At 50.9% G+C, this 27,549-nt stretch overlaps 9 protein-coding genes and 1 non-coding gene across 10 annotated transcripts; 5 read left to right on the top strand and 5 right to left on the bottom strand.

The window, feature by feature from the left end:
* Nucleotides 1-122: 122 nt before the first annotated feature.
* YALI1_C15115g (uncharacterized protein) lies at nucleotides 123-3,329 on the bottom strand (the record flags this gene model as incomplete). The annotated part of the gene is made up of 1 exon (XM_068282292.1): nucleotides 123-3,329. One exon carries the CDS (start codon nucleotides 3,327-3,329, stop codon nucleotides 123-125), a length of 3,207 nt encoding a protein of 1,068 aa, XP_068138393.1.
* Nucleotides 3,330-4,276: 947 nt separating this feature from the next.
* On the top strand, nucleotides 4,277-5,071 carry YALI1_C15105g (uncharacterized protein; the record flags this gene model as incomplete). Its single annotated transcript, XM_501691.3, has 1 exon — nucleotides 4,277-5,071. The coding sequence occupies one exon, from the start codon at nucleotides 4,277-4,279 to the stop codon at nucleotides 5,069-5,071; it is 795 nt and encodes a 264-aa protein (XP_501691.2).
* A 47-nt stretch (nucleotides 5,072-5,118) lies between these two features.
* Nucleotides 5,119-6,438, bottom strand: YALI1_C15084g (uncharacterized protein; the record flags this gene model as incomplete). Its single annotated transcript, XM_501690.3, has 1 exon — nucleotides 5,119-6,438. One exon carries the CDS (start codon nucleotides 6,436-6,438, stop codon nucleotides 5,119-5,121), a length of 1,320 nt encoding a protein of 439 aa, XP_501690.3.
* A 709-nt stretch (nucleotides 6,439-7,147) lies between these two features.
* On the top strand, nucleotides 7,148-8,767 carry YALI1_C15077g (uncharacterized protein; the record flags this gene model as incomplete). The annotated part of the gene is made up of 1 exon (XM_501689.3): nucleotides 7,148-8,767. One exon carries the CDS (start codon nucleotides 7,148-7,150, stop codon nucleotides 8,765-8,767), a length of 1,620 nt encoding a protein of 539 aa, XP_501689.1.
* Nucleotides 8,768-9,966: 1,199 nt separating this feature from the next.
* YALI1_C15048g (uncharacterized protein) lies at nucleotides 9,967-11,529 on the top strand (the record flags this gene model as incomplete). The annotated part of the gene is made up of 1 exon (XM_501688.3): nucleotides 9,967-11,529. The coding sequence occupies one exon, from the start codon at nucleotides 9,967-9,969 to the stop codon at nucleotides 11,527-11,529; it is 1,563 nt and encodes a 520-aa protein (XP_501688.3).
* A 1,196-nt stretch (nucleotides 11,530-12,725) lies between these two features.
* YALI1_C15021g (uncharacterized protein) lies at nucleotides 12,726-19,529 on the top strand (the record flags this gene model as incomplete). Its single annotated transcript, XM_068282291.1, has 1 exon — nucleotides 12,726-19,529. The coding sequence occupies one exon, from the start codon at nucleotides 12,726-12,728 to the stop codon at nucleotides 19,527-19,529; it is 6,804 nt and encodes a 2,267-aa protein (XP_068138392.1).
* A 214-nt stretch (nucleotides 19,530-19,743) lies between these two features.
* Nucleotides 19,744-19,862, bottom strand: YALI1_C14949r. The gene has a single exon (XR_002432100.3). It is a non-coding gene; the product is annotated as a 5S ribosomal RNA (ribosomal RNA).
* An 800-nt stretch (nucleotides 19,863-20,662) lies between these two features.
* Nucleotides 20,663-21,724, bottom strand: YALI1_C14931g (uncharacterized protein; the record flags this gene model as incomplete). Its single annotated transcript, XM_501686.3, has 1 exon — nucleotides 20,663-21,724. The coding sequence occupies one exon, from the start codon at nucleotides 21,722-21,724 to the stop codon at nucleotides 20,663-20,665; it is 1,062 nt and encodes a 353-aa protein (XP_501686.3).
* Nucleotides 21,725-23,261: 1,537 nt separating this feature from the next.
* YALI1_C14910g (uncharacterized protein) lies at nucleotides 23,262-23,783 on the bottom strand (the record flags this gene model as incomplete). Its single annotated transcript, XM_068282290.1, has 1 exon — nucleotides 23,262-23,783. The coding sequence occupies one exon, from the start codon at nucleotides 23,781-23,783 to the stop codon at nucleotides 23,262-23,264; it is 522 nt and encodes a 173-aa protein (XP_068138391.1).
* A 2,605-nt stretch (nucleotides 23,784-26,388) lies between these two features.
* On the top strand, nucleotides 26,389-27,537 carry YALI1_C14884g (uncharacterized protein; the record flags this gene model as incomplete). The annotated part of the gene is made up of 1 exon (XM_501685.1): nucleotides 26,389-27,537. One exon carries the CDS (start codon nucleotides 26,389-26,391, stop codon nucleotides 27,535-27,537), a length of 1,149 nt encoding a protein of 382 aa, XP_501685.1.
* Nucleotides 27,538-27,549: the final 12 nt, after the last annotated feature.

Raw genomic sequence — 27,549 nt, 5'->3', positions numbered from 1 at the left:
CACTGACTCCAAACATCGTCCGATCTCGACAGTATCACAATCTTTACCATAACTATACAAAACACTACAGAAGTATCCACTCACACGATCTCAAAACATAAATACGACATTCTTTCCTCTCCTTACACCTCACTGCCACTTGTAGGGCCTTGCAGAGCGGTTTCAACTTCGCGCCTGGCAATGCTGGTCTTCCATTTCTTTCGGTCATTTGCCCGCAGGAAACGCTTCAGCTTCCTCTTCTCCTTTTTAACCGATACAATCTCGTCTTCAATCCCCTTGAGCAAATCTTGGACGTTTGTATCACTGAATGGTGCTTCAACAGAACAATTCAACAACTCAGGTATCAACTTCTTCTGCCTCTGCAGATAACTCTCCAACCACTTGACATGGCGAGACGCACTCTTCTTCTGCTCAGCCAGTATCTGCTGCCTCCTTTTTTCCTGGTCTTCATAACTTTCTTCAGCCCATTCCGCCGCTCCCTTGTGACACACTCCCTCAATCAAAAAGATATCCAGCACATTTCCAAAATTCTCCTCCGCTCCAGTGCAATAGGATGGTGATGCTGCTACCAACCTCTGGTGAGCACGATGCTTGGCAATCAAGTTGTAGCGGGCAAAGTTTAGACCCTCGCCAACATGACGTTTCTTCATGGGACAAATCGCCATCCTGGCATCGCCGTCGGGTTCGTACTCGAAAGGATAAGAACGCTTTCGACATTGCAGCCTCTGGGACCCATCGGTGTCAGCTTCGCCACCGGGCTGGGTGCCAGCGAGCTCTTGCCGAAATTCGGCTACGGCTTCATGGAGAGCCCGAACCGCATGCTCACCTGCTTGTTGAACGGCCGCCACAACACCGCCCCTTGCATCTTCGACCCTAGAAATTGCAGCCGTAGCAATATTTTCAGCGTTCTGACGCATGATGTCAACAGCATCCCTACCAACCCGTTTGGCTGTCCCCTCTGTTTGGCGGTTGGCGGCGACACGAGCTGCTTCCAAGGAACGGAGAGCTGAGTTTCGCATTGTCGTGATGGAGTTTATGGCAGCTCGTTCCACAGCACTGATATCACCACCAGGTGCTGCATCTTCAATACTAAGGCGCCGTTCGAAATCACGAAGATGCTTTCGTGCGACTTCTTCTCGTCTGGCGACTTCAGCTCTACGGGCTTCCTCAATGAGACCGTCAAGAGCAGCAGCCAAGGTGCGAATGCCATCATGTACAGTTCCAAACTCAGCGTGAATGGCATCTAGAATACTGTTGCTTGTGTACAGGGGATCCTGAACTGAATCCACGACTGCACCATGAGTCACATGCATCGCATTGACTGGCCCTTCACCTGGGACAGACTCATCGTGAGATACATTGTTCGGAAGACCGGGATCGTCGACAGCTAATGTATGCCGGTAAAAGTCAACGTAGCGCATGAGGACGTTAGGGACTGGGACGTTGACGACTGGGGGTTGTGGTATAAGGGTAGGATCGTCTGGTGTAGGGCCTGGGGCATTGACGACTGGGGGTTGTGGGACAAGCACAGGATCGTCTGGTGGAGGACCTGGGGCATTGGTGACTGGGGACTGTGGGCTAACGACAGGATCGCCGGGGGGATTGTCGCCACTCCCGTCCCCATGGGCTGGCTGTGGCGGGAACGGCTCCTTATTGTCACCCTCGCTCTGTCGATGTTCATCGTCGTCTTCCATGCCTCTCCTTCCTTCTCCGCCGTCTCCGTCTCCATCCCCCGCATCCCTCGGGTCCCCATTATCGGAACTGGAGTCGTCAGAACTGGAGCCATTGTCACTGTCATCGGGATGATCACATCTCATTCGCGTAGAAACCCGACAAGGGATGTCTTGGGAGGGTACCACGGCGACATCTTCCATAAAGCCCTGTTGCTGATCTCCATCGAGCTGGTCTACCACCCCCGAGGGGTCGCCCACGACAACCCTCTCCATCTCCCCAACATGAAGCTGTTCGACAGCCCGGCTCAACTGCTCAGAAGGAGAGCTCCCCGGCCCTTGTGCTGGTGGTTGGTCCCCTCGATGCTGGTCCTCTCCCTGATCATATGGCGGGTTCAATCTGATTGCATCACCCAAACGCCTCTCCGAACTTCCGACGGTAGGCGGCGGGGTCTCGATCTCATGGGTTTGATGGGGATCTGCCTCATATTCATCAGTAGGCTGCTCCTCTTGCCGCAGTTGTGGGAATGGTGGTGGTGGTGGTGGTGGTGGTAGTGTCAACAGGGGCCATCCGTCCAGAGCAGGCGGGCTCGGGCTTGGGGGTCCCTGTAGAACTCCAGTTGTGCGAACACGATAGCCCATAGGTGAACGAAAACAATATTCACTCACGTGGGCAGGGTCATCACTCTCAGGTTGCTCAGTAGTCCGATTCAAAACTGCGCTCCAAGCGTCTGCCCTCCCAGTCCCTATGTGTCCGGGGCCATCCTCATTCCAACGAGCCTCGTGCCTGTCCTCCCGTCTCTCCACCACTGTCTCCCCCCGTCTCTCCTCCGGGCTCTCCACTTCAGCCTCGCCGCCATTTCCGCCATCTGCCTCTCCCTCCTCCATTCGCTCAAGCTCCTCTTGTCTTGCTGTCTGCGCTTCTCTCTGGGCTTCTCGCTCGGCCTGCTTCCTCCGCTCACGCTCCTCCAGTAGTGCTTGTTCGGAGGTGGCGGTATCCTTGTCCATCTTTCCAATCAGGCTCTTCTTTCTGTCTCCATGAGATGGAACTGCAGGGCGGCTCGTCTGGGAAGAAGGGCCCTCGCCGCCTGGAACAAATGGGGGCGACAGCATACCATACCGCATCGGCGAGATGGTTGACGGAGTTGGCTGGTCGGCGTGGGCTTTCAGGGCCTCTATTCGCCCATTGACTGACTCACCGGAGATGGGAGCGAGCGCGTGCTTGGTACTCTTCTTCTTTGGTGACTTTGGCGGTTTTTCCGACTTTGAAAAACGGTGCAACGTGTTGACGGGGCTGTTCAAGAACCCCATTAGTTTGCTTCTCCTAGACTTTTTGGGCGACTTTTTGGGCGACTTTTTGGGAGGTTTGAAGAGCGATTTGGGGGATTCCGACTTTGAGCGTCTTCCACGAGCGTTTCCAGGAGTCGAGGGACTGGCAGAAACAGATCTTCGTTTCGGAGTACAACGAGGAGAAACGGTTGGCTGGTAGGTCTCAGGCTCGTCGGCACACCTCCAAAATGAAGGCTGGTCGGGGGTAATGGACCGACGCGGACTCGGAATTGGGGATTCGTCGTCCGAACTCGAATACGGAGATCCGGTACAGATCTCTTTGCCCTTTCTCGATCGTCGTGGAGTTGGTGAGGATGGTTGTTTGGTCATGTTGAGAGACGGTAGTGGCAGCTTTGGCAGACACACCCACAGGCCCAGCGTCTCTTATATGTCGCTTTCCCTAGATCGCCACATTGCGTTCGTCAGACAGCCTCAATTGGCTTGACGCCTGGCCAGTGCAGTTGCAATCTCGATACTCCAACCGTCATCTCAACTGCGCGTCTCAGCTGTGTGATGCGAAACGTTAAAAAAAATTGAAAATGCGCGACAGCCTCAGCAAGGAGGAACATGGAGATAGTCTGCCAGAATAGTGAAGTAATCATCTGATAATGGGATTAGGAAGTAATGAGGGTGATGAGAGTGATGAGAGTGATGAGAGTGATGAGAGCGATGAAAGACGTGTCCATTTCGGGCGGGCTTCGTGTGACTTGATTCGCACTGAAAATGTCCAGAATCCTGACTTGTTTCAGCCTCACTAAACCAAATTGAAAAAAAAAATGAAAAAAAAAATGAAAAAAAAAAAAAACACCAAAAAAATGTGAGGCTGCCTCATGAACAACGAACAGCGCCAGTATGGGTAAAATAGGTACTCTTTTTCGAGTGCTGGATTATGCGGTAAACATGCAACCCTTCGGAGCCTCTTCAATGCCCTCTCCGGACCAAGGAAGAGGATATGGATTCGCTCTCAACTCCTAGGTAGGGTGTTCCCACTCCCATTCCCACCATTTAGCTTAACATTGCCGCTGGTCAACCATTTTCCCAACTAAGCTCCACAGTCTTACTCCAACTTCCAACTAAACCCCCACCCCCACTCCCACCACCTCTAGCCTCCAAAAACAACCCTCAAACCAGCCACAGAGAATCAGAACCACACACACGCACTTGTACAATGCTCCTCATGACGCTCCCGCACCAGCTCCTCAAATAATACCACCAATCTCCACCCCAGTGAAACCTAATCTATTCCACAGGTTGTGCATGGTGCATGGAGATTTCACATGAACAAGGCGTCTCGCTTGCTACAACTCACAACCATGCTCCGACCCACCTTCCGAACACTGCCAAAGGTCAATGGAGGACTGCTGACGCCGCTCTCCAGACCCGCGCTGACGCCGCTCTCCAGACCCACGCTGACGCCGCTCTCCAACCCGGCGTCCATGGCAGGATCCCGAACGTTTCTGTTCAGAAAACGAGAACCCCACCCTGACGACAATGATCCCATTCTCAAACACATTCCCCGGTTCATCCGGCCTCTCGCCCGCCGGTTCAAGAACGCCCCCGTGTCGTACGTCACGTCGTTCCTGATTGTGCACGAAATCACAGCCATCATTCCGCTGTTCGGCCTATGGTGGTACTTCAACAGATACGACTTCGTGCCTCCAGGACTGCCCGACTGGCTCATTGTCAAGGGCATGTCCGTGATAGATAAGCTGCTGGAGACCCAGGGATGGTCCTTTCTGAACATGGAGAACTCGGCCCGAGTGGTAATGCAGGGTGCGGCGGCCTACGCTCTAGTCAAGGCCACTCTGCCTGTCCGAATCCCCATTTCCCTGCTCCTGACCCCTCCCTTTGCCCGATGGATCTTCATCCCCACTACCCGAGGCGTCGGTCGAATGTTCAAGAACGTGTTTTCGCGAAAGAAGAGCACCAAGGTGGACACAAAGCCCGTGGAGCAGCCCAAAATCGAGTCTCTCAAGACCGAGCCTCCAAAGTCGGTATTCAACCCGAAACCTGGCGTGTCCAAACCCGCAGAACCTCCCATTACCAACGTCCACGGAGGCCCCAAACAGTAATGTACATATATAATTTATGATGACTACAGTAATGGTTAATGTACTTACTATGTACTATACGACTTCAACCTCCAAGCGCCATCAGCTCCCCATTCACCAAAATACTCGGTCTCAAGCCAACCTTTGTCGGCAGCCGGACTCTGAATAACCAATTGTCCCTTGGTCACCTTGTCGTCGCTCTCACTTTGCACCTTGCCTTCCAAGCAGGGGGGAGGGGGTCCAAAAACAACCCCATTGATCAGTCGGTAGTCGTAGATGTTGGTCTGAGCAACGGGAGAGAGACACTCACGCGACATGAGAGAGTAGACTATGTGAGATCCTGTCAGGGCCCGAATCTTGCCTACCTGCACAGAAGTCAGAGCAGGCTCCTGGGCAGCAAAGAACAGCATTCTGCATTTGGAATACTCAGTCAAAACACCGCTTCTGTTCAGACATCCATTTGCAAGAGAAGATTCTGCACGAGAAAGCTTGAACCGTTGCCATAAAGACAGCTTTGTGCTCAGGAGTCGCGACACTCTGTCCTGAGTAGTGACAACAATTGTAGCCTGATCCAACTCGGTAACCACACCTGCCCCGATAGCCAGAGTTGCCAGGTACAGGACGAGAGGGAATGGTTTTCCAATAGATGCGTCTGCAAAGTAGACTGTATCTTTTTGTGTCACTTCATGGGTTGCTGGGAATCCCTTCAGTTGTCCGACAATTGCTGCGACGATATTGGCGTGATTGTAATACTTGATGGCTATCTTTCTGTGAATGTCTGACACAGGGAAGCCCAGGAATCCGTATGATTCGTCCAGTGCAGGAAACTCCTCCTCGGAGTAAGTGTTCTTGACTGTCTCGTAACTGGTATCGTTGAGAAGGACTCCAAACTCGCCATTTTTGACCAAGATGCCAGGGTTGGATACCTTTATTGCCTCCTTAAGGGCCTCTCCAGTGTACTCATCGCTGATGACCACCACAGAGAGGTTGTAGAGAGCACAAGCAAACAGAATCTCCACGAATTCGGGTCTGTTTTTATCCCAGATGATGGTCACGTTGGGCTTGAGGAACGAGCCCAGCTTACGCACGTTTTGGTAGCTCACGGTATCGGAGGCCAATTCCAGCAGATCGCCCATGTTTCCGTTGCGCAGTCTGTAGTTATCGGCCTGAATTTGAAGGCCTCTCAACAGAGGAAGTCCATGGGGACAGAAATGCGATCTATACACCCCCGATTCCCCCGGTTGACGAATTGAGCCGAGATTGGACTGCTGAAGAACAACCAAAGGATGAGCATCGCGCGCTGACGGAATCAAGCTGTAGATGATGTATGTTGTGAGAAAAAGGAGCAGTAGAGCCGTTACCGTCTCTTGCAAGGACAATGCTAGCATTTTGGAGTAAAAGCGGTTGAGTGGCTGTGCTATGTCGGTGTCTGGCTGTATGTGTCGGTGTCGGTGTCCGGGTCAGTGTCGGTGTCGTTTCTGACTGTCTGAGTCGTTTCTGAGTCTGGACAGGTCCGTGTTTATTGCTTTGAACTCCTCCCTGTCGTTTCTTTAGCCGATCTGAGCAGCTTCAAATGGTGTTGCAAGATGCATAATGATGCATTGAGTGGGCTGATGTTATTAAGCAGATTAATATGAACCATTAATCTCAGTAAATTACCATTTAATTGAAGTGAAAAATAGTTGAATTTGTTGAATGTTGCTGATTAAGCAAGTGGGCCCTTAGTAATGTTTTACCTGACTAATATCTAACCAATTACACCATTATTGGGTTTTCCAAAAAATCTTACCAATTACAAGTACAGGTACAACTACTTGTGGTTTTTACTTAAGTAAATAGTTGACTTGAAGACCTGACTGTAGATCTGCCAATACTTGTTATATGGACGCAAAAATTAGACAAGCCCCAATTCAGGCAACAAAATACTACCCAGACTACTTAATACTCCTCTGCAGGGCCTACAACACTCGCTGAACCCCTCCTCTTCCATTCCTCACATGTCCACTCGTACTCCTCACATGCACCCCCAAACTTACCTTCCAAACCACCTCACAACATCACCACCAAAACGCGACAACTTCCGCTACCACGCGCCAAATGACACCCAGCTCGAATCTGTCGCTGGCCACCAATCTGCGCAACGCGTCCGTGCTCTTCTCCGATCTGTGTCTGTACCAATCGGCCAAATGGTGCATAGAAGCATTGGACGGGCTGCAGCTTGATCCACAGAACCCAGACTCTCTGGCACAGGCCCGTATGGACTTCTACAGCCAGCTAGGCACCGAGACAGACAAGTATCTGCTAGGAAAAATGTACTTTGACACCAAGGAATACGACCGGTGTGCCTACCACCTCAAGGACTGCAAGGGAAGCATCCCCAACTTTCTGCGTCTGTACGCCCAGTACATGGCCGGCGAAAAACGACGTGAAGAGGAGGGACAGGGCGTGCTGGCCAGCACTGACGGCGTGACTACCAACAACCAGCTCGTCAGCATCATCCAGGAGTGCACAAAGCTGCTGGCTCGATTCCCACAGGACCCCTACCTTCTGTACCTTTACGGAGTGGTCATGTCGAAGCAAAATAACTACAAAGAGGCGATCGAGGTGCTGGTTCGGTCCCTGGTGATCCAACCATACAACTGGAGCTGCTGGATGGAGATTCTCACTTGCATGTCGCATATCGACGGACTAGACAGCATTGTCAAACGACTGCCCAAACAGCTGGTCACCACAAAGATGTTCATTGTCGTGTGTCACCAGGTTTTCTGTCAGCCGCTTGATCTTGTCCAAAATTTCATTGAGGAGCTGGAAACCATCTTCCCGCAATTCCACTACCTGACGATCCAAAAGGCGCTGCTCAATTACCACAACCTTGGATACGCAGAAGCCGAACAGATTTTCGACCATGTCATCAACCTGGACCCCCACCGACTCGACGACATGGATGCGTACTCTAACATTCTGTACGTAATGGAGAAGCGGTCGAAGCTGTCGTTTTTGGCCCAGTTAGCATCCTGTACTGACAAGTTCAGACCAGAAACATGCTGCATCATCGCCAACTACTACTCGCTGCGAACCGACCACGAAAAGGCAATCACCTACTACCGACGGGCATTGACGCTCAACCGAAACTGTCTCTCTGCGTGGACTCTGATGGGCCATGAGTTTGTGGAGCTCAAAAACTCACATGCGGCTATCGAGTCGTACAGACGGGCTGTGGACACGAATCAGAACGATTACCGTGCATGGTATGGTCTGGGACAGGCCTATGAGGTGCTGGATATGCATTATTACTCGCTGTACTACTACCAGCGAGCCACAGCTCTCAAGCCTATGGATCCTCGAATGTGGCAGGCTCTGAGTAACTGTTTTGAGAAGCTCAAACGATACGATGAGGCTATCAAGGGCTACAAGCGGTCCCTGGCGGTTCAGGACAATGATCCCACCGTATTCTATCGTATCGCTGCTCTTTACGAAAAGACTGGCGATCAGCGCATGGCTTCCAAGTACATGGAGGCGTGTCTGGGCACGGAGTTGGCTGAAGGAGTGACTGACGAGACTGCAAAGGCGCGAATCTGGCTGGCTCGATACGAGTTCGATCAGGGAAACTTCTCTAGCGCGTTACGGTACGCCATGGAGTACACTCATGGAAGTCCACAGGATTTGGAGGAGGCCAGAGCGATAGTCAAGACTATTCAGGAGCGGGAGGCAGCGTGAAATCATGAACGAGCGTTTAAACGAAGCACATGATTGAGAGGGTTACCACCAAGCGATAAAATCACCAGTGCGATAACGGCCATTTCAAGTGGGCTAGGTTTAATAAAAAAAAGATGGGCCATGTTCGTATTTCATTGTCTACTACTGCAAGGCCCGTATCGGTTTACCTGTGGGATGAAAAGTTGACTAGATTAAACATTTCGTTTAAATAGCTGATTTTCCATTCTAATATTGCACTGTTTGTCGTTTGAAACGAATGTCGATTTGGACGTTTATTGGGGATGTCTTCTTTTTTTTTTTTTCGTTTTTTTTTTTTTTTGGTGATTTGCACTATTGTACCATCTTGCAGCTGCATGATGCACCTTCAGATGTGGGCGCGCCTTTTATTATGACAGGTGAAATCACTGATTGGATCTATTTCTGACAGCTGCAATTTTTTCCCGCCTCTTCCGCCTTTCCGCCTTTTCCGCCTTTCCGCCTTTCCGCCTTTTCCGCCTTTTCGCCTTTTCAGCCTTTTTTCGCCTTTTTTTTCGTTGTCGAGTCTGCTGGAGACGAAAATTTCTGAAAGAGCATAATTTCAGGCGTAAAGTGGATTTTTATCTGCAGTAGTGCGGATATGCAGAGTTGTTCTTAAGCGAATACGGGGTTCCTGATTGCTTCTTGTGCCTCCAGCTTGTGTCTGCCCACCCGCCCGGCAGTGGTAATGCACCGGGAGTCCAACTGCAGTGTGTTCGTTTGTTGGGGAACTTTTGCGCCGAAGATTTTGCAATGGAGAAATTTTCAGCGTTTTTCACCGTGTCTGTCCCAAGTGTAGCACAGCGACGTAGATACTTGTACACGATGTTCGTCGATGCTCGTGATGGCGGTCTAATTGTATGGTAAATTAATGCCATGTTTCACGTGAAGAATGTACATTATTCAAGTACAGTACATTGTACAATCAGTGTATCCTCCACTTTGAATATCATAGCTCATCTCCTATAGCTGCACACTTGATCGCCCTAATCTCACGGCTACACACCAAGGTCTGTATTGGACATGGTGTGATTGTAAGTTTCACGCTAAGCTAACGGCTAGTGGACACCTTATGCCGGAAACAGAGTCGCATCCTTCAAGGTGGAGACGGTATATATGAGGAGTACCAGAGGAGATGTGATGATGCCGGTTCACGCCGTCGTCCGCTCCTCAACCATCACACCATGGCAATCTATGGAGAACCGCCTGGAACGGTGCTGCTTGAGAGCGAAGCCGAAACTATCGTGCTGCAACCGCACCCGTCGTCGGATCCGAATGAGCCGCTCAACTGGCCGCCGTGGCGCAAACACTTCAACTTCGTTCTGGTGTGCTTCTTTACCCTCATAGCCTTCACCTCCGCATGTGTGTCGTCAGTCTTCTGGGGCCCTTGGATCGAGGAGTTTGGATGGACCCTGGACCAGCTCAACAACACATACGCCTTCTCGGTGGCAGGATTGGGGCTAGGATGCCCACTTCTGATCCCGTTTGCCCACAAGTTTGGAAAACGGCCCGTCTACATTGTTGCCTCGGCCCTCGTCGTGGCATGTGCTGCCTGGCAGTCCAGAATGCACTCCATTGGCGAGGTTTACAGCTCGTTTCTGATCCAGGGTCTGGCCGTTAGCATCACCGAAACCATCATCCAGATGACAGTCGCCGATCTGTACTTTGTGCACCAGCGAGGCACCTTCAACGGCATCTACATGTTTGTGGTGGACGTGGGCAACTTTCTGATTCTGGTGCCCGCGGGATACATCACCGTCAACCTCGGATGGAGATGGGTCTATATCATTGTGGCTATAATTGCGGGCGGGCAGTTTCTCATGACAGTATTCTTGTTTGAGGAGACCAAGTACTTGACTAATCCTGAACAGACGTTCATCACCGAGGAGGACTCTTCTGAGGAGGACTCCTCTGAGGAAAACTGCGGCGCTGCTACAAAGTATCTTCCTCAAGAGCCGAAACTGGACAACGACGTGGAGCTGCAGATGAACCCACTGTCCAAGCGTCTGGCTCTGGTGACTTATACTCCTGCAAGATGCAAGGAGTTTGGACGAAAGATGATCATTCCGTTTGTCACGCTGATCTCATATCCCATTGTTGCATTTTCTGCCATTCAGTACGGCTTCATGCTCACGTGGCTGTCCATGGCTGCTACCACTAGTGCCAATTCTTTCGCGCTGCCACCATACAATTTCTCCTCCGCAGCTATTGGCAACGTCAACATTGCCCCCTTCGTCGGCATGATCTTCGGATCTGTCTTTGGAGGCTGGTTCAACGACAAGACCATCATATGGCTGTCCAACAGAAACAAAGGCATATACGAGCCGGAGTTTCGACTCTACAGTCTCGTATTTGCCAACTTTTCGCTCACAGTGGGCGTTTTTCTGTTTGGCACATCTCTGGCCAACCGAGTGCATTGGATGGTCCCCACAATCGGCTTTGCCATCATTATGTTCGGATTCGGATCATCAGGAGCCATAGTCGTGACCTACCTGCTCGACTGCTACGACAAGATTGTTGCTGACGCCTTCATTGGCGTGATTGTGGTCAGAAACGGACTGGCCATGGTCATCATCTTCTGTTTGGGTCCATGGGAGGAAAGGATGGGTCTTCAGAACGTGTACATTATGGCCGGCTGTTTCTCGCTCGTTCCGTTGATTCTCACAGTTCCCATGATCATCTGGGGCAAGGAGTTGAGAAGAAAAAGTGGGCCTCGCTATCTCAAGGAGTCTCTTAGGGGTCAGTGATAGATTATTGCATATATTTAGAGCAGGCTGGCACGGGTACAAGTGCTGTACAAGTGAAGTATTGGCAGTTGTGTGACGATTTAGCAAGTCTCCAATGTCGTACAAGTTCTTGAAGTCGGCAATATCACTGGAGTACCAGTCCGTGTGTGTCTATATCCAACCGCTTTAGCAACCCCAAGAAAACTGCTGGTCATTGTGGAAATGTTTCATTTCTTCACCCTCGAAGGGACTCTGAAAGTCCCCCAAACAGTTTCAAAGACTCTTCTTCATCTCCACCTGTTTTAATCAAATAAATCTGAATATTTTCAACATTCCCAGTTTTTTATCTTTTATTCCAAGTTTTTTGTCTTTTATTCCCAGATTAAATCATCCCAATATCCGCTTAGCCTGCAGCAAATTCAAAACACCTTTTTTCCAAACTCAAAAATCATTTCCAATCTACACATTCACATCGCCTGATCAGCTCTAGAGGTTGATACAAGAGTGAGTACGAGCGCGCAAAAGTGGCGCAGATGGAAGTGGCACATTGTTTGGTGGCAGAAGAACCGCCCGGCCACCACACGGCGCCAATGGAGACACCTCAGCAATGACATCAACACCGACCTACATGATATGGACATGGGCTGGATGTGGATACCGAGAGTGCGACGGTGGTTGTGTCATGCGATATAACCAGCCGAGATGCGTGAACGTGCCACGTCATCGATGGGGATATTCGATACTGAGCTGTTTCTGGTTCAGATCATGTCATGTCACATACCATGAAGAGACTCTTGACGACATGGGCACCAGACCATCAGCGTATTTACTACGTGGTTGTGTTTGCCACTCATCAAATTGCCACGTCATTAGTTGTCACACCATCGGTTTGATTCGCTTATGGGGTCCGTTCAGACCTCCTACCCTTGCTTTCGTTTACTAACACAGTGCCACCTGGACTACCACCCCCTCCAGGTCTCAGACCACCAGGGGCGCCACCAGGCTTCCCCACGGGAGCACCACCTCCTCCCGGAGCTCCACCCCCTCCCGGAGCTCCACCTCCTCCGGGAGCTCCTCCAGGTGCACCTCCTCCACCTGCTGAGGACTCACGATCGTCTCTCTTACAAGCCCGAAAGAAGCGATGGCTCAAGCTGCAGAAGCGCAAGTTTGCCGACAAGTCCGGCAAGTCGACGTTTGTGCACTCGTCCAAGGCAGATATGCCTCCGGAGCACCTGCGAAAACTCATCAAGGACCATGGAGATATGAGCTCGCGCAAGTTTGCGTCCGACAAACGAGCTTACCTCGGAGCTCTCAAGTTCATGCCCCACGGTGTGATCAAGCTGCTGGAGAATATGCCCCAGCCCTGGGAGGCCGTTCGAGAGGTGAAGGTGCTGTACCACATTTCTGGTGCCATCACTTTCGTGAACGAGATCCCCCGAGTCGTGCCTCAGGTGTACACAGCCCAATGGGCAACCATGTGGGTGATGATGCGACGAGAAAAACGAGACCGACGACACTTCAAACGAATGCGATTCCCTCCTTTTGACGACGAAGAGCCTCCGATTTCTTGGGCAGAAAACATTCAGGATGTTGAGCCCCCAGAGGGCATTTTGATGGACCTGAGTCCCGTGGATGACTCAGCAGTGGTGGATTGGTTCTACGAGCACAGACCGCTGTTCGAGGACGGACTCAAGGTCAACGGGCCCTCCTACCGGTCGTACAGACTGAGTGTTGAGCAGCTGACCACTCTCTATCGACTTGCCACTCCTCTTCTTCCCGATGTTACCGACCCCAACTACTTTTACCTGTTTGACAAAAAAGCCTTTTACACCGCCAAGGCTCTGAATATGGCAATTCCGGGAGGTCCAAAGTTTGAGCCTCTCTACAAAGACCTGGATCCCGACAATGAGGACTTTGGTGAGTTCAATGCCATCGACAGAATCATTGTGCGAAACATGATCACCACAGAACACAAGGTGGCATTCCCCCATGTGTACAACTCCATGCCTCGAAAGGTGGAACTGGTGACGTACTCGTACCCTCAGGAAGTTGTTGTCAAATCTGAGGATCCTGATCTGCCTCCTTACTACTTTGATCCCAAGTTGGCTCCGATCACGAGGTCGAAGATCGATAATAATGTGGACGTTGATCTCTCCGAAGATCTTGGACCTCTCGCACCTCCCCTGGAGTCTGTTCCTCTTGTCAACGAGCAGCTTTCATCAGCTCTGGCTCTCTACCATGCTCCCAGTCCCTTCGATCGACGTTCCGGTCCTACTGTGCGTGCTCAGGACGTGGCTCTTATCAAGGATTGGTACCTGCAGCATCCTCCCAAGGGCTACCCCATCAAGGTGCGAGTTTCCTACCAGAAGCTACTGAAGTCGTACGTGTTGACGTCTCTGACCTCTCAGTCTACAGTCACTCAAAAGAAGCGTGGATTGCTGAAGTCGTTGAGAAACACAAAGTTTTTCCAGCAGACGGAAATTGACTGGGTGGAAGCTGGTTTACAGCTTTGTCGACAGGGTTTCAACATGCTTAACCTGTTGATTCACAGAAAGGGTCTCACATACCTGCATTTGGACTACAACTTCAATTTGAAGCCTACAAAGACACTTACTACCAAGGAGCGAAAGAAGTCTCGGTTTGGAAATGCCTTCCACCTCATGCGTGAGATTCTGCGAGTGGTTAAAATCCTTGTGGACGCTCAGGTTCAATTCCGACTCGGTAATGTCGACGCCTTCCAGCTGGCCGATGGTATTTACTACACCCTGAACCACCTGGGCCAGCTCACCGGTATTTATCGATACAAGTACAAGGTGATGCACCAGATTCGAACTTGTAAGGATCTGAAGCACGTGGTTTACTACAGGTTCAACGTCGTTATCGGTAAGGGTCCTGGCTGTGGTTTCTGGCAGCCTGCCTGGCGGGTGTGGCTATTTTTCCTCCGTGGAATCATCCCCCTTCTTGAGCGGTGGCTGGGAAACCTTCTGGCGCGTCAGTTTGAGGGTCGTCACTCCAAGGGCGTTGCCAAGACTATCACCAAGCAGCGAGTCGAATCTTCCTACGATCTCGAGCTTCGAGCGTCGGTTCTCAAGGATATTCTGGACATGATTCCTGAGGGTATCAAGGAGGCCAAGACCAAGACTGTTCTGCAGCATCTATCTGAGGCCTGGCGGTGCTGGAAGGCCAACGTGCCGTGGAAGGTGCCTGGTATGCCTGCCCCCATCGAGAACATTATCTTACGTTACGTCAAAGCCAAGGCTGAGGGCTGGATGGCTGCTGCTCACTACAACCGAGAGCGAATCAACCGAGGCGCCACTGTGGACAAGACGCTTGCCAAGAAGAATCTCGGCCGTCTGACTCGTCTGTGGCTCAAGTCCGAGCAGGAGAGACAACAAAACTTCCTGCGAGACGGCCCATACTGGGACGGTAATGACGCACGGGCCATCCAGCAGATGATGGTGAACTGGCTAGAGTCACGAAACTTTTCCACCATCTCCATGCCTCCTGCCAGTTACAAGCACGACACCAAGCTGCTGGTGTTGGCGCTGGAGGGTATGAAGGAGGGCTTCAACTCCAAGGGACGTCTCAACCAGAGCCAGCGAGACGAAATGGCGTACATAGAACAGGCCTATGACAATCCTCATGAGACTCTGCGACAGGTGAAGGAGAACTTTGTGCGTAACGAGGGTTTCAAGGACGTGGGATTGGAGATGATGGATCACTACTCTCACGTGACTCCCGTGTACGACATTGACCCCACCGAGAAGATTGCTGACGCATATCTGGACCAGTATCTGTGGTATGAGGGTGACAAGAATGGCCTCTTCCCCAACTGGATCAAGCCTAGTGATTCGGAAGTGCCTCCCTTGCTCGTGTACAAGTGGTGCCAGGGCATCAACAATCTGGACAACATTTGGAAGACTGACGCTGGAGAATCGACTGTCATGCTGGAGACTTCTCTGAGCAAGATCTGGGAGAAGATTGACTTTACTTTTTTGCAGTATCTGCTCCGGTTGATCATGGACGAGAACTTGGCCAAGTACATCATTGCCAAGAACAACGTCCGGCTCACTTACAAAGACATGTCTCACACCAACAACTATGGTCTTTTGCGAGGTCTGCAGTTCTCGTCGTTTGTGGTTCAGTACTATGGTCTCGTTGCTGACTTGCTCATCCTGGGTCTCACTCGAGCGTCTCAGATGGCTGGTGATCCCAAACGGCCCAACTACTTCATGCAATACCCCTCCGTCGCTGTGGAGACGGACCATCCTATCAGAGCGTACTCTCGGTACATTGACCGAATCCACATCCTCTTCCGGTTTACTAAGGACGAGTCTTCGGATTTGGTTCATCGGTTCTTGACTGAGCACCCGGACCCCAACTTTGAAAACGTGGTTAACTTCCCTACTAAGAAGTGCTGGCCGCGTGACTCTCGAATGCGGCTCATGCGGTCCGACGTGAATCTTGCACGCGCCGCGTTTTGGGAAATTCAGAACCGACTCCCTCGAGCCATGACGTCCATTGAGTGGTCTGAGTCGTTTGTCTCTGTCTACTCCAGCGAAAACCCCAATCTGCTGTTTTCCATGTGCGGTTTTGAGGTTCGAATCCTGCCCAAGTGTCGAACTGTGGCGTCTGTGCCCGTCAAGGACTCTGTCTGGAACCTCACCAACGAGTCTACCAAGGAGCGAACTGCGTATGCTTTCTTGCGCGTCTCTGATGCCGATATTGCGCGGTTCAACAACAGAATTCGACAGATTCTCATGTCGTCTGGTTCCACCACCTTCACGAAGATTGCCAACAAGTGGAACACTGCTCTGATTTCGCTGTTCACGTATTATCGAGAGGCGGCTGTCGCCACTGAGCAGCTTCTGGACACCCTGGTCAAATGCGAGACCAAGATTCAAACTCGTGTCAAGATTGGCCTCAACTCCAAAATGCCAACTCGTTTCCCCCCTGCCGTGTTCTACACCCCCAAGGAGCTTGGTGGTCTGGGTATGTTTTCTGCTTCTCACATTCTGATCCCTGCCAGTGATCTGCGGTGGTCCAAGCAGTCTGATCAGGGCGGCATTACCCACTTCCGAGCTGGTATGACTCATGTTCACGGCGAAGACAAGATCATTCCAAATATTTTCCGGTACTTGACGACCTGGGAGGCAGAGTTCACCGACTCGCAGCGTGTGTGGGCCGAGTATGCGTCCAAACGAGCCGAGGCCAAGGCCGAGAACCGGCGTCTGTCTCTGGAGGATCTAGAGGACTCGTGGGACCGAGGTCTGCCTCGAATCAACACATTGTTCCAGAAGGACAGACATACGCTGGCCTACGATAAGGGTCACCGTGTGCGAACGGAGTTCCGACAGTTCTCCATCCCTAGAGTCAACCCCTTTTGGTGGACGTCTCAGCGTCATGACGGTAAGCTGTGGTCGCTGAATACATACAGAACAGACGTCATCCAGGCACTGGGTGGCATTGAGACGATTCTGGAACACACTCTGTTCAAGGGTACCGGTTTCGACAACTGGGAAGGTCTCTTCTGGGAGAAGGCCGCTGGCTTCGAGGACCAACTCAAGCTCAAGAAGCTGACCAACGCCCAGCGGTCTGGTCTCAACCAGATTCCCAATCGACGCTTCACTCTCTGGTGGTCTCCTACCATCAACCGAGCCAATGTCTACGTTGGTTTCCTGGTACAGCTGGATCTCACGGGTATCTTTTTGCATGGTAAAATCCCCACGCTCAAGATTTCGCTGATTCAGATTTTCCGGGCCCATTTGTGGCAGAAAATCCACGAGTCGGTGGTGCTTGATATCTGTCAGGTGCTTGATCGAGAGCTGGAGACGCTGCAGATTAGTGAGACTCGAAAGGAACAAATTCATCCTCGAAAGTCGTACAAGATGAACTCTTCGTGTGCTGATATTGTGCTCAAGTCGGCCTACAAGTGGAACGTTTGCAAGCCTTCATTGTTGAACGATTCGTCCGACTCCATGGATTTCGCTCAAACGTCCGAGTTCTGGCTGGACGTGCAGCTTCGATACGGAGACTACGACTCGCACGATATCAGTCGGTACACTCGAGCCAAGTTTCTGGAGTACACCACCGACGGAGTGTCTGTCTACCCCTCGCCTGTTGGAGCCATGGTTGGCATTGATCTTGCGTACAACATGTACGACGCCTATGGCAACTGGTTCCCCGGTCTGAAACAGCTCATGCGTCCTGCCATGTCCAAAATCATGCAGGCCAACCCTGCATTGTTTGTGCTGCGAGAACGAATCCGAAAGGGCCTGCAGCTGTATCAGTCGCAGCCGCAGGAAGCGTTCCTCAACTCGCAAAACTACCAGGAGTTATTCAACAACGAGGTGCAGTTCTTCGTGGACGATTCGAACGTCTACCGAGCCGCTGCTCATACCACTTTTGAGGGCAACTTTACCAACAAGCCTCTTAACGGTGCTGTGTTCATTTTGAACCCCAAGACCGGTCAGCTGTTCCTCAAGGTGGTTCACACGTCCACTTGGGCCGGTCAGAAGCGTCTGTCTCAGCTGGCCAAATGGAAGGCGGCCGAAGAGGTGGCTGCTCTGATCCGATCTCTTCCAAAGGAAGAGCAGCCCAAACAGGTGATTGTCACTCGAAAGAGTATTGTTGAGCCGCTGAAGCAGCAGCTGTTTGAGTTCCCCAACACGGTCATCCGGCCGTCGGAGCTCCAGCTGCCGTTCAAGTCTGCTCTGCAGGTGGAGAAGCTCGGAGATCTGATTCTCAAAGCAACTGAGTCGCAGATGGTTATTTTCAATCTCTTTGACGATTGGCTCAAGTCAATTTCCAGTTACACTGCCTTTGCTCGTCTGGTTCTCATTTTGCGAGGTATGCATGTCAACCATGAGAAGACAAAGATCATTCTGCGTCCCGATCACACGGTTGTGACTCTTGACCATCACATGTGGCCTTCCTTCTCAGAAGATCAGTGGGTGCACGTGGAGAATCAGCTGCGAGACATGATTCTCAACGACTACGGCAAGAAGAACAATGTGAACATCCAGTCGCTGACTCAGCACGAGATTCGAGATATTATTCTGGGCCAGGAGATCAAAGCACCTTCTCAAAAGCGTCAGGAGCTGCAGGACATTGAGGAGAACAAGACAGACTCTCAGGTGACTGCACTAAAGACCAAGTCTCAAAACGTGCATGGAGACGAAATGGTGGTGGTAACCACGTCCAACTACGAGCAGCAGGTGTTTCAGAGCAAGACTGAGTGGCGGTCTCGAGCTCTCAGTACCGCCAACCTACATCTTCGAGCTGAGAAAGTGTTTGTGGAGTACTCTGAGTCCGACGACCAGGGTTACACTTATGTGTTCCCCAAGAACGTGTTGCAGAAGTTCATTCAGATCGCCGATGTTCGAACCCAGGTAGGAGCCCTGCTGTACGGAACTTCTCCTTCAGACAATGACCAGGTCAAAGAGATTCATGCCATTGTTCTGGTTCCTCAGCTGGGTTCGTACAGAGGTGTGGAGATGCCTCTCAAGCCTCCAGTTACTCCTCTTTTAGAGGGCCTGGAGCCTCTGGGATGGATCCACACTCAGGCTTTAGAGTCTCCTCAAATGTCGCCTGTGGACGTCACCACAACCGCCAAGCTGTCCAAGGAGTACGGATGGCCCGTGGGCAGTCTCTGTATGGTTGTTTCGTTTGCTCCTGGATCGGTCAGCATCTCTCCTTATGCTCTGACCAAGGAAGGTCTAGCCTGGGGTGCTCAGAACACTGATTTGGTGAGCGACCAGCCTGCAGGCTACTCCACCGCCTTTGGAGCGCCGCGACAGCTTCTGCTCACTGACAAGCTGTGTGGCTTCTTTGTGGTGCCTGAGACGGATGTGTGGAACCACACGTTTATGGGCACTGCGTGGAACGAGAATGACGACTACGATCTCAAGTTGGACATTCCCCTGGCCTTTTACCACGAGTTGCATCGGCCTTTGCATTTCACCGGGTTTTCCAACATGGAGGAGGGAGAGAGATTAGGCGGAGATAATGTGTTTAGTTAGGAGGATTGGAGGAGAGGGGTGAATTCGGTTGTATTTTAATTATGTCATTATGTTCAAACTGTCTTGTAGAATTACTTTAGTGCGTTAAAACGATGGATTAATGCTAACAAAGTTACTGATGCTGTGATGTAACTATAGTTAGAGCATGAACTATATTTACTGAGATTAAAAGCAGATATCCCCTTGATAGCAGAGTAAAAAGGAAAAAAAAAAAGATTGCAGCACCCAGGATTCTCGTATGGTCTCCCACTACAATACTAACTAGGCTCTCTGGTGCTTGACTATGGCTGATCGGACGGGAAGCCGTATTTTCACCAGGATATGGCCGCAACCGTTGAGTTTGTAACGATTCAGAAGCTAGTCATAAGGTGTTATGATTAGTCATGTGCCTTGGCACGTGACTGGATGATGATGACGTCCGGAGGACGTCATGAGTGTGTCATTATGGATGAATACTTGGTATCGCGTGGCTAGGTCACGTGGATAGTGACGTGCTTTACAGAGTTAGGGTTGAGATGCCTGTATATATAGCCACCACTCACAAGTATGTAAGTGAAGTTATGTTTATACGACTTCCGGAGCTCGTACTATTGGTGTACTGTTCTGTAGAGTAGGACGAGCGGTTCCCGCTCGTACCTAGGGATATCTTGAGGATTGACCCTTCACTGATCCGTTACAGAGTTCAATGGGGTGTTTGCCCGTTATGACGGGCCGAAAATATCACGTGAGCCAAGCTCAAAAAGGGCTTTTTGGGGGCCATGGAGAAGTATTATGAGTCAATGAAGATGGCAGATATATGTAATCACTGTCGCAGAATTCAATGGGCCAGTTTAGGTGTATCTTGGAGGTTTGGAACATGGTTTGATGGTGTTACTGGAGCTTTTGAGGACATGGTCTTCAACCTTTTTGTAGTAGAAATATGAAGATTTCCTGTCTGTAGTATGAATATAAAGATTTCTACATGTCTTGTCAAGGTCTGTAGTCCGTGAAGACATGGGTTTCGAACACGGGTCGGAAGGCGGTTGTCTAGTTCACCTTCAGTAAGTACTTCTGACGGCGTAAATCAAGTCATAATTCATTCATAATACAGGCCCCGTAGGGTAATGTGTAGCAGTGGTTCAGGCTAGCCTCAGCTAGGCCTCACAATACTGCCACAGCTCAATCATTCGTCCGGCTCCAGATGCCTCCCAGAGTTGCGCAAATGTTGCCATGCCCTGGACCGAGTTCTTTCCCCAGACCATATCGACTCGTCTCAAGGAAGGCATGGACTTGACGATAGGCAGGTAGGCGGCTGCGTTGAAGTTTTCAGCGGCCTCTACAATGAGTCGTCGCATATTGGGAGGGTACGAAGCTCCATCTCTGAGGGTGGAGAACATGGAGGGAGGACAGATGAGGGTCTGCAGGCTTGTTAGGCCGGAAAATACCAGTGCCAGATCCTGCTCCGAGGGACCCAGGGGAAAGGGGGGGTGGGGAGGTTCATCCAGAAGCACTCCGTAGGGATCGTAGGCCAGACGGAGGGTTTGTAGGTTGGTGGCTCTCTGCAAGAACTGGCAGATGAAGATGGGTTTGAGGACCGAGGGTCGGATGAGGTTTTTGAACAAGACCGTTCCTCGGACGAGCTGGCAGTCGAAAAGTGTCACCTGCGAGCACACATTATGGTTGAGAATCTCGTAGAGAATTGTGGGGTCATTAGTACGCAGTTGAAGTGATACGGAGGGGTTTTCCAACAGATACCGGGACAATCGAGGCATAAAGTCCACGTGAACGTCGTTTCGCCACCCCTTGATTTTCATGCCGACTTCAAACCGCTCATTGAAATCGGAATACGGCTTTTTTCCGTAGAACCGGACCCCAATCTGGTTGACTCCAGGAATAGCCTGTCGGTCGAGCAGAAAGAGAATGGGCTTCTCGAAAGACGTGATTTGGATGTTGCGCACGTAGTTGCCATGCAGTTGCAACTTGAGACCCGTCTTGGACACGGTGTATGTTGGTCGGGCAGTCGGATGTTGGCCCACGAGATCGTGGTAGTCCCACACGGTGGACGGGGTCTGTGCAAAGTGGCCTGGTCCGATTGTGTTCCACAGTAGCGGGGCAGCTTGTTCATGCAGCGCCCAGCATGTCTGCGACAGTCGGCTGAGGTCCGCCCAGGTGAGATGTGAGGCGATCTGTTCAAAGATTTCCTGAGGTAGGAGCATGGGATGGGGTTGAGGTGGTGACGAAGGGGATTTGATTGGTGAAACGACTTGTGAGACGAGACGAGACTTGGCTCTAGGTGTAGTGGCAGAGTATGTTTGTTTGCGCGTCGACTGTTCCGGACCTCTTGTGTTGCCGGTATTGCTTCACTGTCTCTGCTATGTCTGGAAAGGATGAAGGCCAATATGCCAAATGTATATCCATCTATTTAACTTGCCTATCGCCGATCTGGTTAGCCTAAATTATGCTCTATTATGCCCCAATATGTGCGATAGCAATTTGGGTTTTGGGTGGGGAGCAGCGTGGGACTGAATGGGGCGTGTGACATGACATGGTGACATGCCTCCGGCAACCGTTAGGACAAGTGTCTTTGTGTTGCGGGCGGCGCGTTTGTGCTCGCAAGTCCCCCAGCTAGATAGCACGCTTCTTCCGGCCGCCGCTCGCTCTGTTTCGCGTCCATTTTTGCTCTCCGGTTTTGTTGTTTTTCCGGAAAGCTTTGCCTCTCTGCAGGCTTTTTTTTTTATGTTTTCGTTCTTTTTATGTTTTCTTTCTTTTTTTATGTATTCTTCCTTTTTTTATGTTTTCTTCTTTTTTACTTCTTTTTTTAGTGCCAAGGTGCTGCGAGATATTGTATTTGTTCCGGAAAAACCAGAGCGCCGGAGCAGTGTAGTGGTGGCATTTGCGACTGGTGCTCGGGCGACATGGGCGGATTGTCCTTTGACGTTGTGGTCACCTGACGGGCGCCATTCCGCCCACGTGTGGCTACTGCACTGGGCTATTGTGCAATCTCGGGATGATCCCCTCACGCGGCTGGAAAAGGGCGAAGGGAAGAAAATAAGTCCAGAAGACCGAAAAGTCAAAAATATATATATCCAAAAGTCCAAAATTTATTATCCGGATGGAAACGGCAAGGAGCCAAACGTGAACCACCTTAGGGCCAAACGTGAACCACCATAAGACCACCATACCACATACCACCATAGGACCTACAAAACAACTTCCGACTCCGAAGAGCCTCGCAATGCCACGTATGGCGAATCCGCAGTTGCACTACAACGCTGTTAGCTACAGTACAGAATCCCACTGTCGATGCAAGTACGCTACATCCTGGTTGTACTGTACTGTACTGTACTGTATACTATACTCAACATCCGCTCAAAGATCATCTCCTGCCGCAAGACTCGCCAGTTCGAGTACACATTTCCAAGACACTAATTAGCGCGAGCAGTGAGGATTCGAAACGTGATTGCGGCAGATATTCGGCCGGACAAAGTCGTTGTTCCATCGTCTACACGTATTGTAGGAGTATGGAGTAGACAGTACAAGTATCGTACAAATGTACAAATATCGTACAAATATCGTACTAATATCATACAAGTATCGTACTAATATCGTATGTACTTACCGTGTAGATCTCGATACTGAGCTCAGACGAACCATCATGTGCAATGACCATGTTCAACCCGACAATTCACCCGACGAGCAACTCGAGTCATCTGATAATATTCTCTTCTCCTTGGTCAATGGAATGTTGCCGCGTTATCTTTCGGACACACTAAACAGCCACCCTACTGTAGACACACGCCAAAAAAGACGCCAGCAGAAACACCAAAAGGTGGGGTAGTGGGTGCAACAAAGAGCGTCACGGTGCCGGCACCGGTCCAGTGCGGCTTTGGAGGCGGGACTTGGTAGGAGTTCCGTGAGTAGAGGTAGAGGAAGAGGTACATTACAAGTGCTGTAGATGTAGATCTGTATGTAGATGATAGAAGAGATAGAAGAGATAGAAGAGATAGAAGAGATAGAAGAGATAGAAGAGATAGAAGAGATAGAAGAGATAGAAGAGATCAAAGTGTGGCTTCGGATACGGAAGAAGTCGCAAACTAAGCAACAGTAGACGTCAAAAGGGTACACTGATGACTCCAAGACTCTACCGCCTTGACTGACTTGTCTGCTTCCGACCCTCTTGTCTGTCCAAACCGACCTGCTGTCTGGTCTACAGCGGGTATGACTCTCATTTACCGTAGCAAATCGGAGACATGGCTCTTTGCAATTGAGAATCATGCTGTCAAAGTACGGTACGTACTGCCAGACAACTGGTTTTAGATCTCATCCATCTCTTATACCCTCATGAAAGCAAGAGCGAGAACTCCAAAATTCATCTTGGACCCAGAGTTGGTTTGGAGACAGTGGACGGAATAGGATCAGTCTGGAGAACGCGGGTCTGACAGAAGTCGAGGTGACAGTAGGTCCAGTCACTACAATGGTTCCGGAGACTGTAGTGGTGAGTCGGGGTAGTCAGACCTGTGAAGACGGACGCGACAATAGAAGAGTCTCCATATGGCCATGGTAGTTTTCTCCTTGACGGGTTTGGAAACTGTCTCGGTGATTTCGGGTCTCAGTGATTGTGATTTCGAGTCTCTGTGATTTGGTCTCTGTGATTTGGTCTCTGTGATTTGGTCTCTGTGATTTGGTCTCAATGATTTGGTCTCAATGAACAGCTTCGGCAGTCACGGTTTCACAGGGAAAAATCTCTGGCAATTGACAGAACACATACAGTATCCCACAGGTTCCGTGCTTACAGTAGGAGGCAGAAGAAGACGACTTTCCTGCAATGAAAAAGCAAGACAGAAGAGATTACAATGGAGGTCAATGGTCGCTGCTGCTCCAGTAGATGCGGCGGACTCTGGAAACAGACTCTGGAGACAGACTCACAGTAGACAGGACTCTTCAAAGTTCCAGAGGTGGAGGCCATTATGGTGGCGGAGATCTCGGCAGTGAGTTCGGAGGTTTCAGAGGAGGTAGAAGCTGCTCCAATGGTAGACAGTCAGACAAAGTAGCAGACTGTTCATCAGAGATGATGGTAGCTGAATCCTCAGAAGAGATGATGGCAGACGTATCTCTACCTCCGCTGCAAGTCGAGAGCAGATCCAGAACCGTTGGGTTCATAGTTGGGCTCATTTCCGAGGCCAAGCAGGTGCAGTAACCCTCGTCTCGTCTATGATGTCACAAAACATGGATTGGTGTGAACCCATGGGGTTCAAGGGTCTCCTAGAGCGATGCCAATAGTCGACGAGATTGAAGACGGGCAAACGAGTCCCTCGGACCGCGCCCTAATCACAATCTGTCCCTCCAGAGCCTGGTTGTTTTCGAGAAAGTAGTAGGTAAAAAACTACTGGGCAGGTTCAGTCCCCCATTGACCCGTTTAGGAAGCTGGCAACGAGTTGAAAATCTGCTGCAAAATGTCGTCGTGATGTGACATGTAGAGACGGACAGGTGAAGATGGCACCTTAGAAGCCGTGCTAGTAAGATAGATAGTGTAAAACAGCCAATGCTCAAGAAGAGTCTGGATTTTCGATGAAGATCCACGTGATTTATTGGCTGGGTAATCGGTAGTTGACCTATAGAACCATCACAAAGCGATGCTCACTACAATGGACAGGGTATGTCCATCTATGCTAGCCGAGTCCAGAACCTGACATCAGTCAGGATTGTTCGCTTGGCACATCTTTTGGAGACAGTGCTGCCTCGTTATTAGCACGAGATTTCGGCCCCTGGAGAGCACGGAGATATCAAATCAGAGCTGGGGTACTGTACCAGACCTCTAGAGTCCCCTAACATCGTTTATGTCTTGGACAACGAGGGCTACATTAGGCGGAGTCCAGTTGCTCCAGCCAAACTTTCCATCTCCTTCAGAGGCTGATGGTAATCCGCGCCTCACTATCATTCAGTCCATGATCGAGGACAGTACATAAGTACTTAAACGTCCCTCGAATACCAGCGACTAGAACACACAGACTCACTCACTCTTCAACGCTAGACTACATGTCCAAGATGGTCTATCGGCAGACATCAAAATCAGCGTCTCCGTCGCATCAATTAGCTAACTATTCCAGTACAAGTACCGTATTTGTAGCCTTAGAACGGAAATCCTGACCAGTAGATGACGTATCACTAGCGAACCATTGGAAAGTCACAAATGTGCCGAATCGTATTGGCAGCGTCTTCTAGACGTGTTTACAGAGTCTCGGACTGGGCGGTAGACGGTGGATCAGGCTCTTGTAGTGTTGTACAGTACACGAGACCGAGACTTACTGCTGTTTATGCAATAAGGCGACAGGACTACCATACATTGCTCTTTTTATGCCATTTTTATGTCTCATTTTTGTCTGCTATGACATCTTCGGCCCTACTTATAGTGTCTGCAGCTGGTTGAAACTGCCAAAGAATCCCCCAGAGTTGAATATTTGACCAGATGATGGCTACAGCCGGCACAGGGACTTTTATCTTCCATTACCTCTTCCTCCTAACACCCGTCGTCATCAACCCTCAATGTCGTCAACCCTCACGTCTCTCACGATCTCGCTAGTCGACCCTGCATGATACCTATCAGATCTGGTTCTTATCAGCTCGATAAGGATCGCACTCAGTCCACTCGGAACTAGGACTAGGCTCCGCCGAAAGCCACCCCCGAAGCCGCTCATAGCCCCTCCACGGAACCTACCCTTCAGCTCCCCAGACAAACGCATGAACCTACCTTTTTTGGCATCTTTCGGAGTCCGTTTCCCGCCGGCAAACCCAATCAGCATACATATATATTCTACCCCACGTAAGATGAAGCAGACGCACCAGTGTACAACGTACGACTTACAGCTCCTCTCTAATCAGCATGTCATTCAACCAGGACACTACCACTTTCGACTCGATCGGCTCGTTCCACAACATCTGGCTGCGAGACAACTGCAGATGCCAGGAGCACTACCATCCGCTGACCAAGCAGCGTCTGCAGAACACCTTTGCCATTCCTGAAGACGTGCAGCCCTCCAAGGTTGCCCTGAACGGTGACAACTGGGACGTGACCTGGAAGCACGACGGCCACGTGTCCTCTTACCCCGTGGACTGGCTCAACCGCCACAACTACTCCAAGCCCAAGACCCAGACCAAGACCGGCCCTGCCCAGCTCGACACGCAGGTCCGCAAGAAGTACTGGCTGGCAGCCGATATCGAAGCCGACAAGCCCACTGTCAAGTTCGAAGACGTGATGAAGACCGACAAGGGCTTGGCCGAATGGAGCAAGAAGATCTACGCCGACGGGTTCTGCTTCGTGTCTGGAGTCCCCGCCACTCCCGAAGACACCGAGAAGCTGTGCGAGCGACTGGCCCACATCAAACATACTCACTACGGCGGCTTCTGGGACTTCACCGCCGATCTCGCCATGAACGACACTGCTTACACAAACTTCCACCTGGCCTCGCACACCGACGGTACTTACTGGACTGACACGCCCGGTCTGCAGCTGTTCCACTGTCTGCACCATGATGGCAAGGGTGGCGAAAACATGCTGGTAGACGGATTCCGAGCCGCCCAGGAGTTTAAGAAACTCAACCCGGAGGGCTACGAGCTGCTTTCTCGGGTCCGAATCCCGGCCCACTCTGCCGGAGAGGACAGCGTGTGTATCACCCCCGAGGTTCCCCAGCCTGTGTTCACCCACGACCCCATCACCGGAGAGCTGCAGCAGGTGCGATGGAACAACGACGACCGATCTGTGATGGATACCTGGGACAGCCCCGAAGATGTGCCCAAGTTCTACAAGGCCATTCGGCAGTGGAACGGCATTCTCACCGACCCCAAGTTTGAGTACGTTTGCAAGCTGGTGGCTGGTGAGTGTCTCATCTTTGATAACTGGAGAGTTCTGCATGGAAGAAAGGGCTTTGTCGGAAACAGACGAATGTGTGGAGCTTACCACGCCAGAGATGACTTCCTCTCGACTTTTAGACTGACCAACTTTGGACGAGAGAAGGTGCTCTCGGATCTGTGAACAACGCGAGCT

The sequence above is a fragment of the Yarrowia lipolytica genome, chromosome 1C (genome assembly GCF_001761485.1).
Source record: "Yarrowia lipolytica chromosome 1C, complete sequence".
Lineage (NCBI taxonomy): Eukaryota > Fungi > Ascomycota > Dipodascomycetes > Dipodascales > Yarrowia > Yarrowia lipolytica.
The sequence above is the reverse complement of the archived record's forward strand: the minus strand, read 5'-3'. Positions and strand labels throughout refer to the sequence as shown.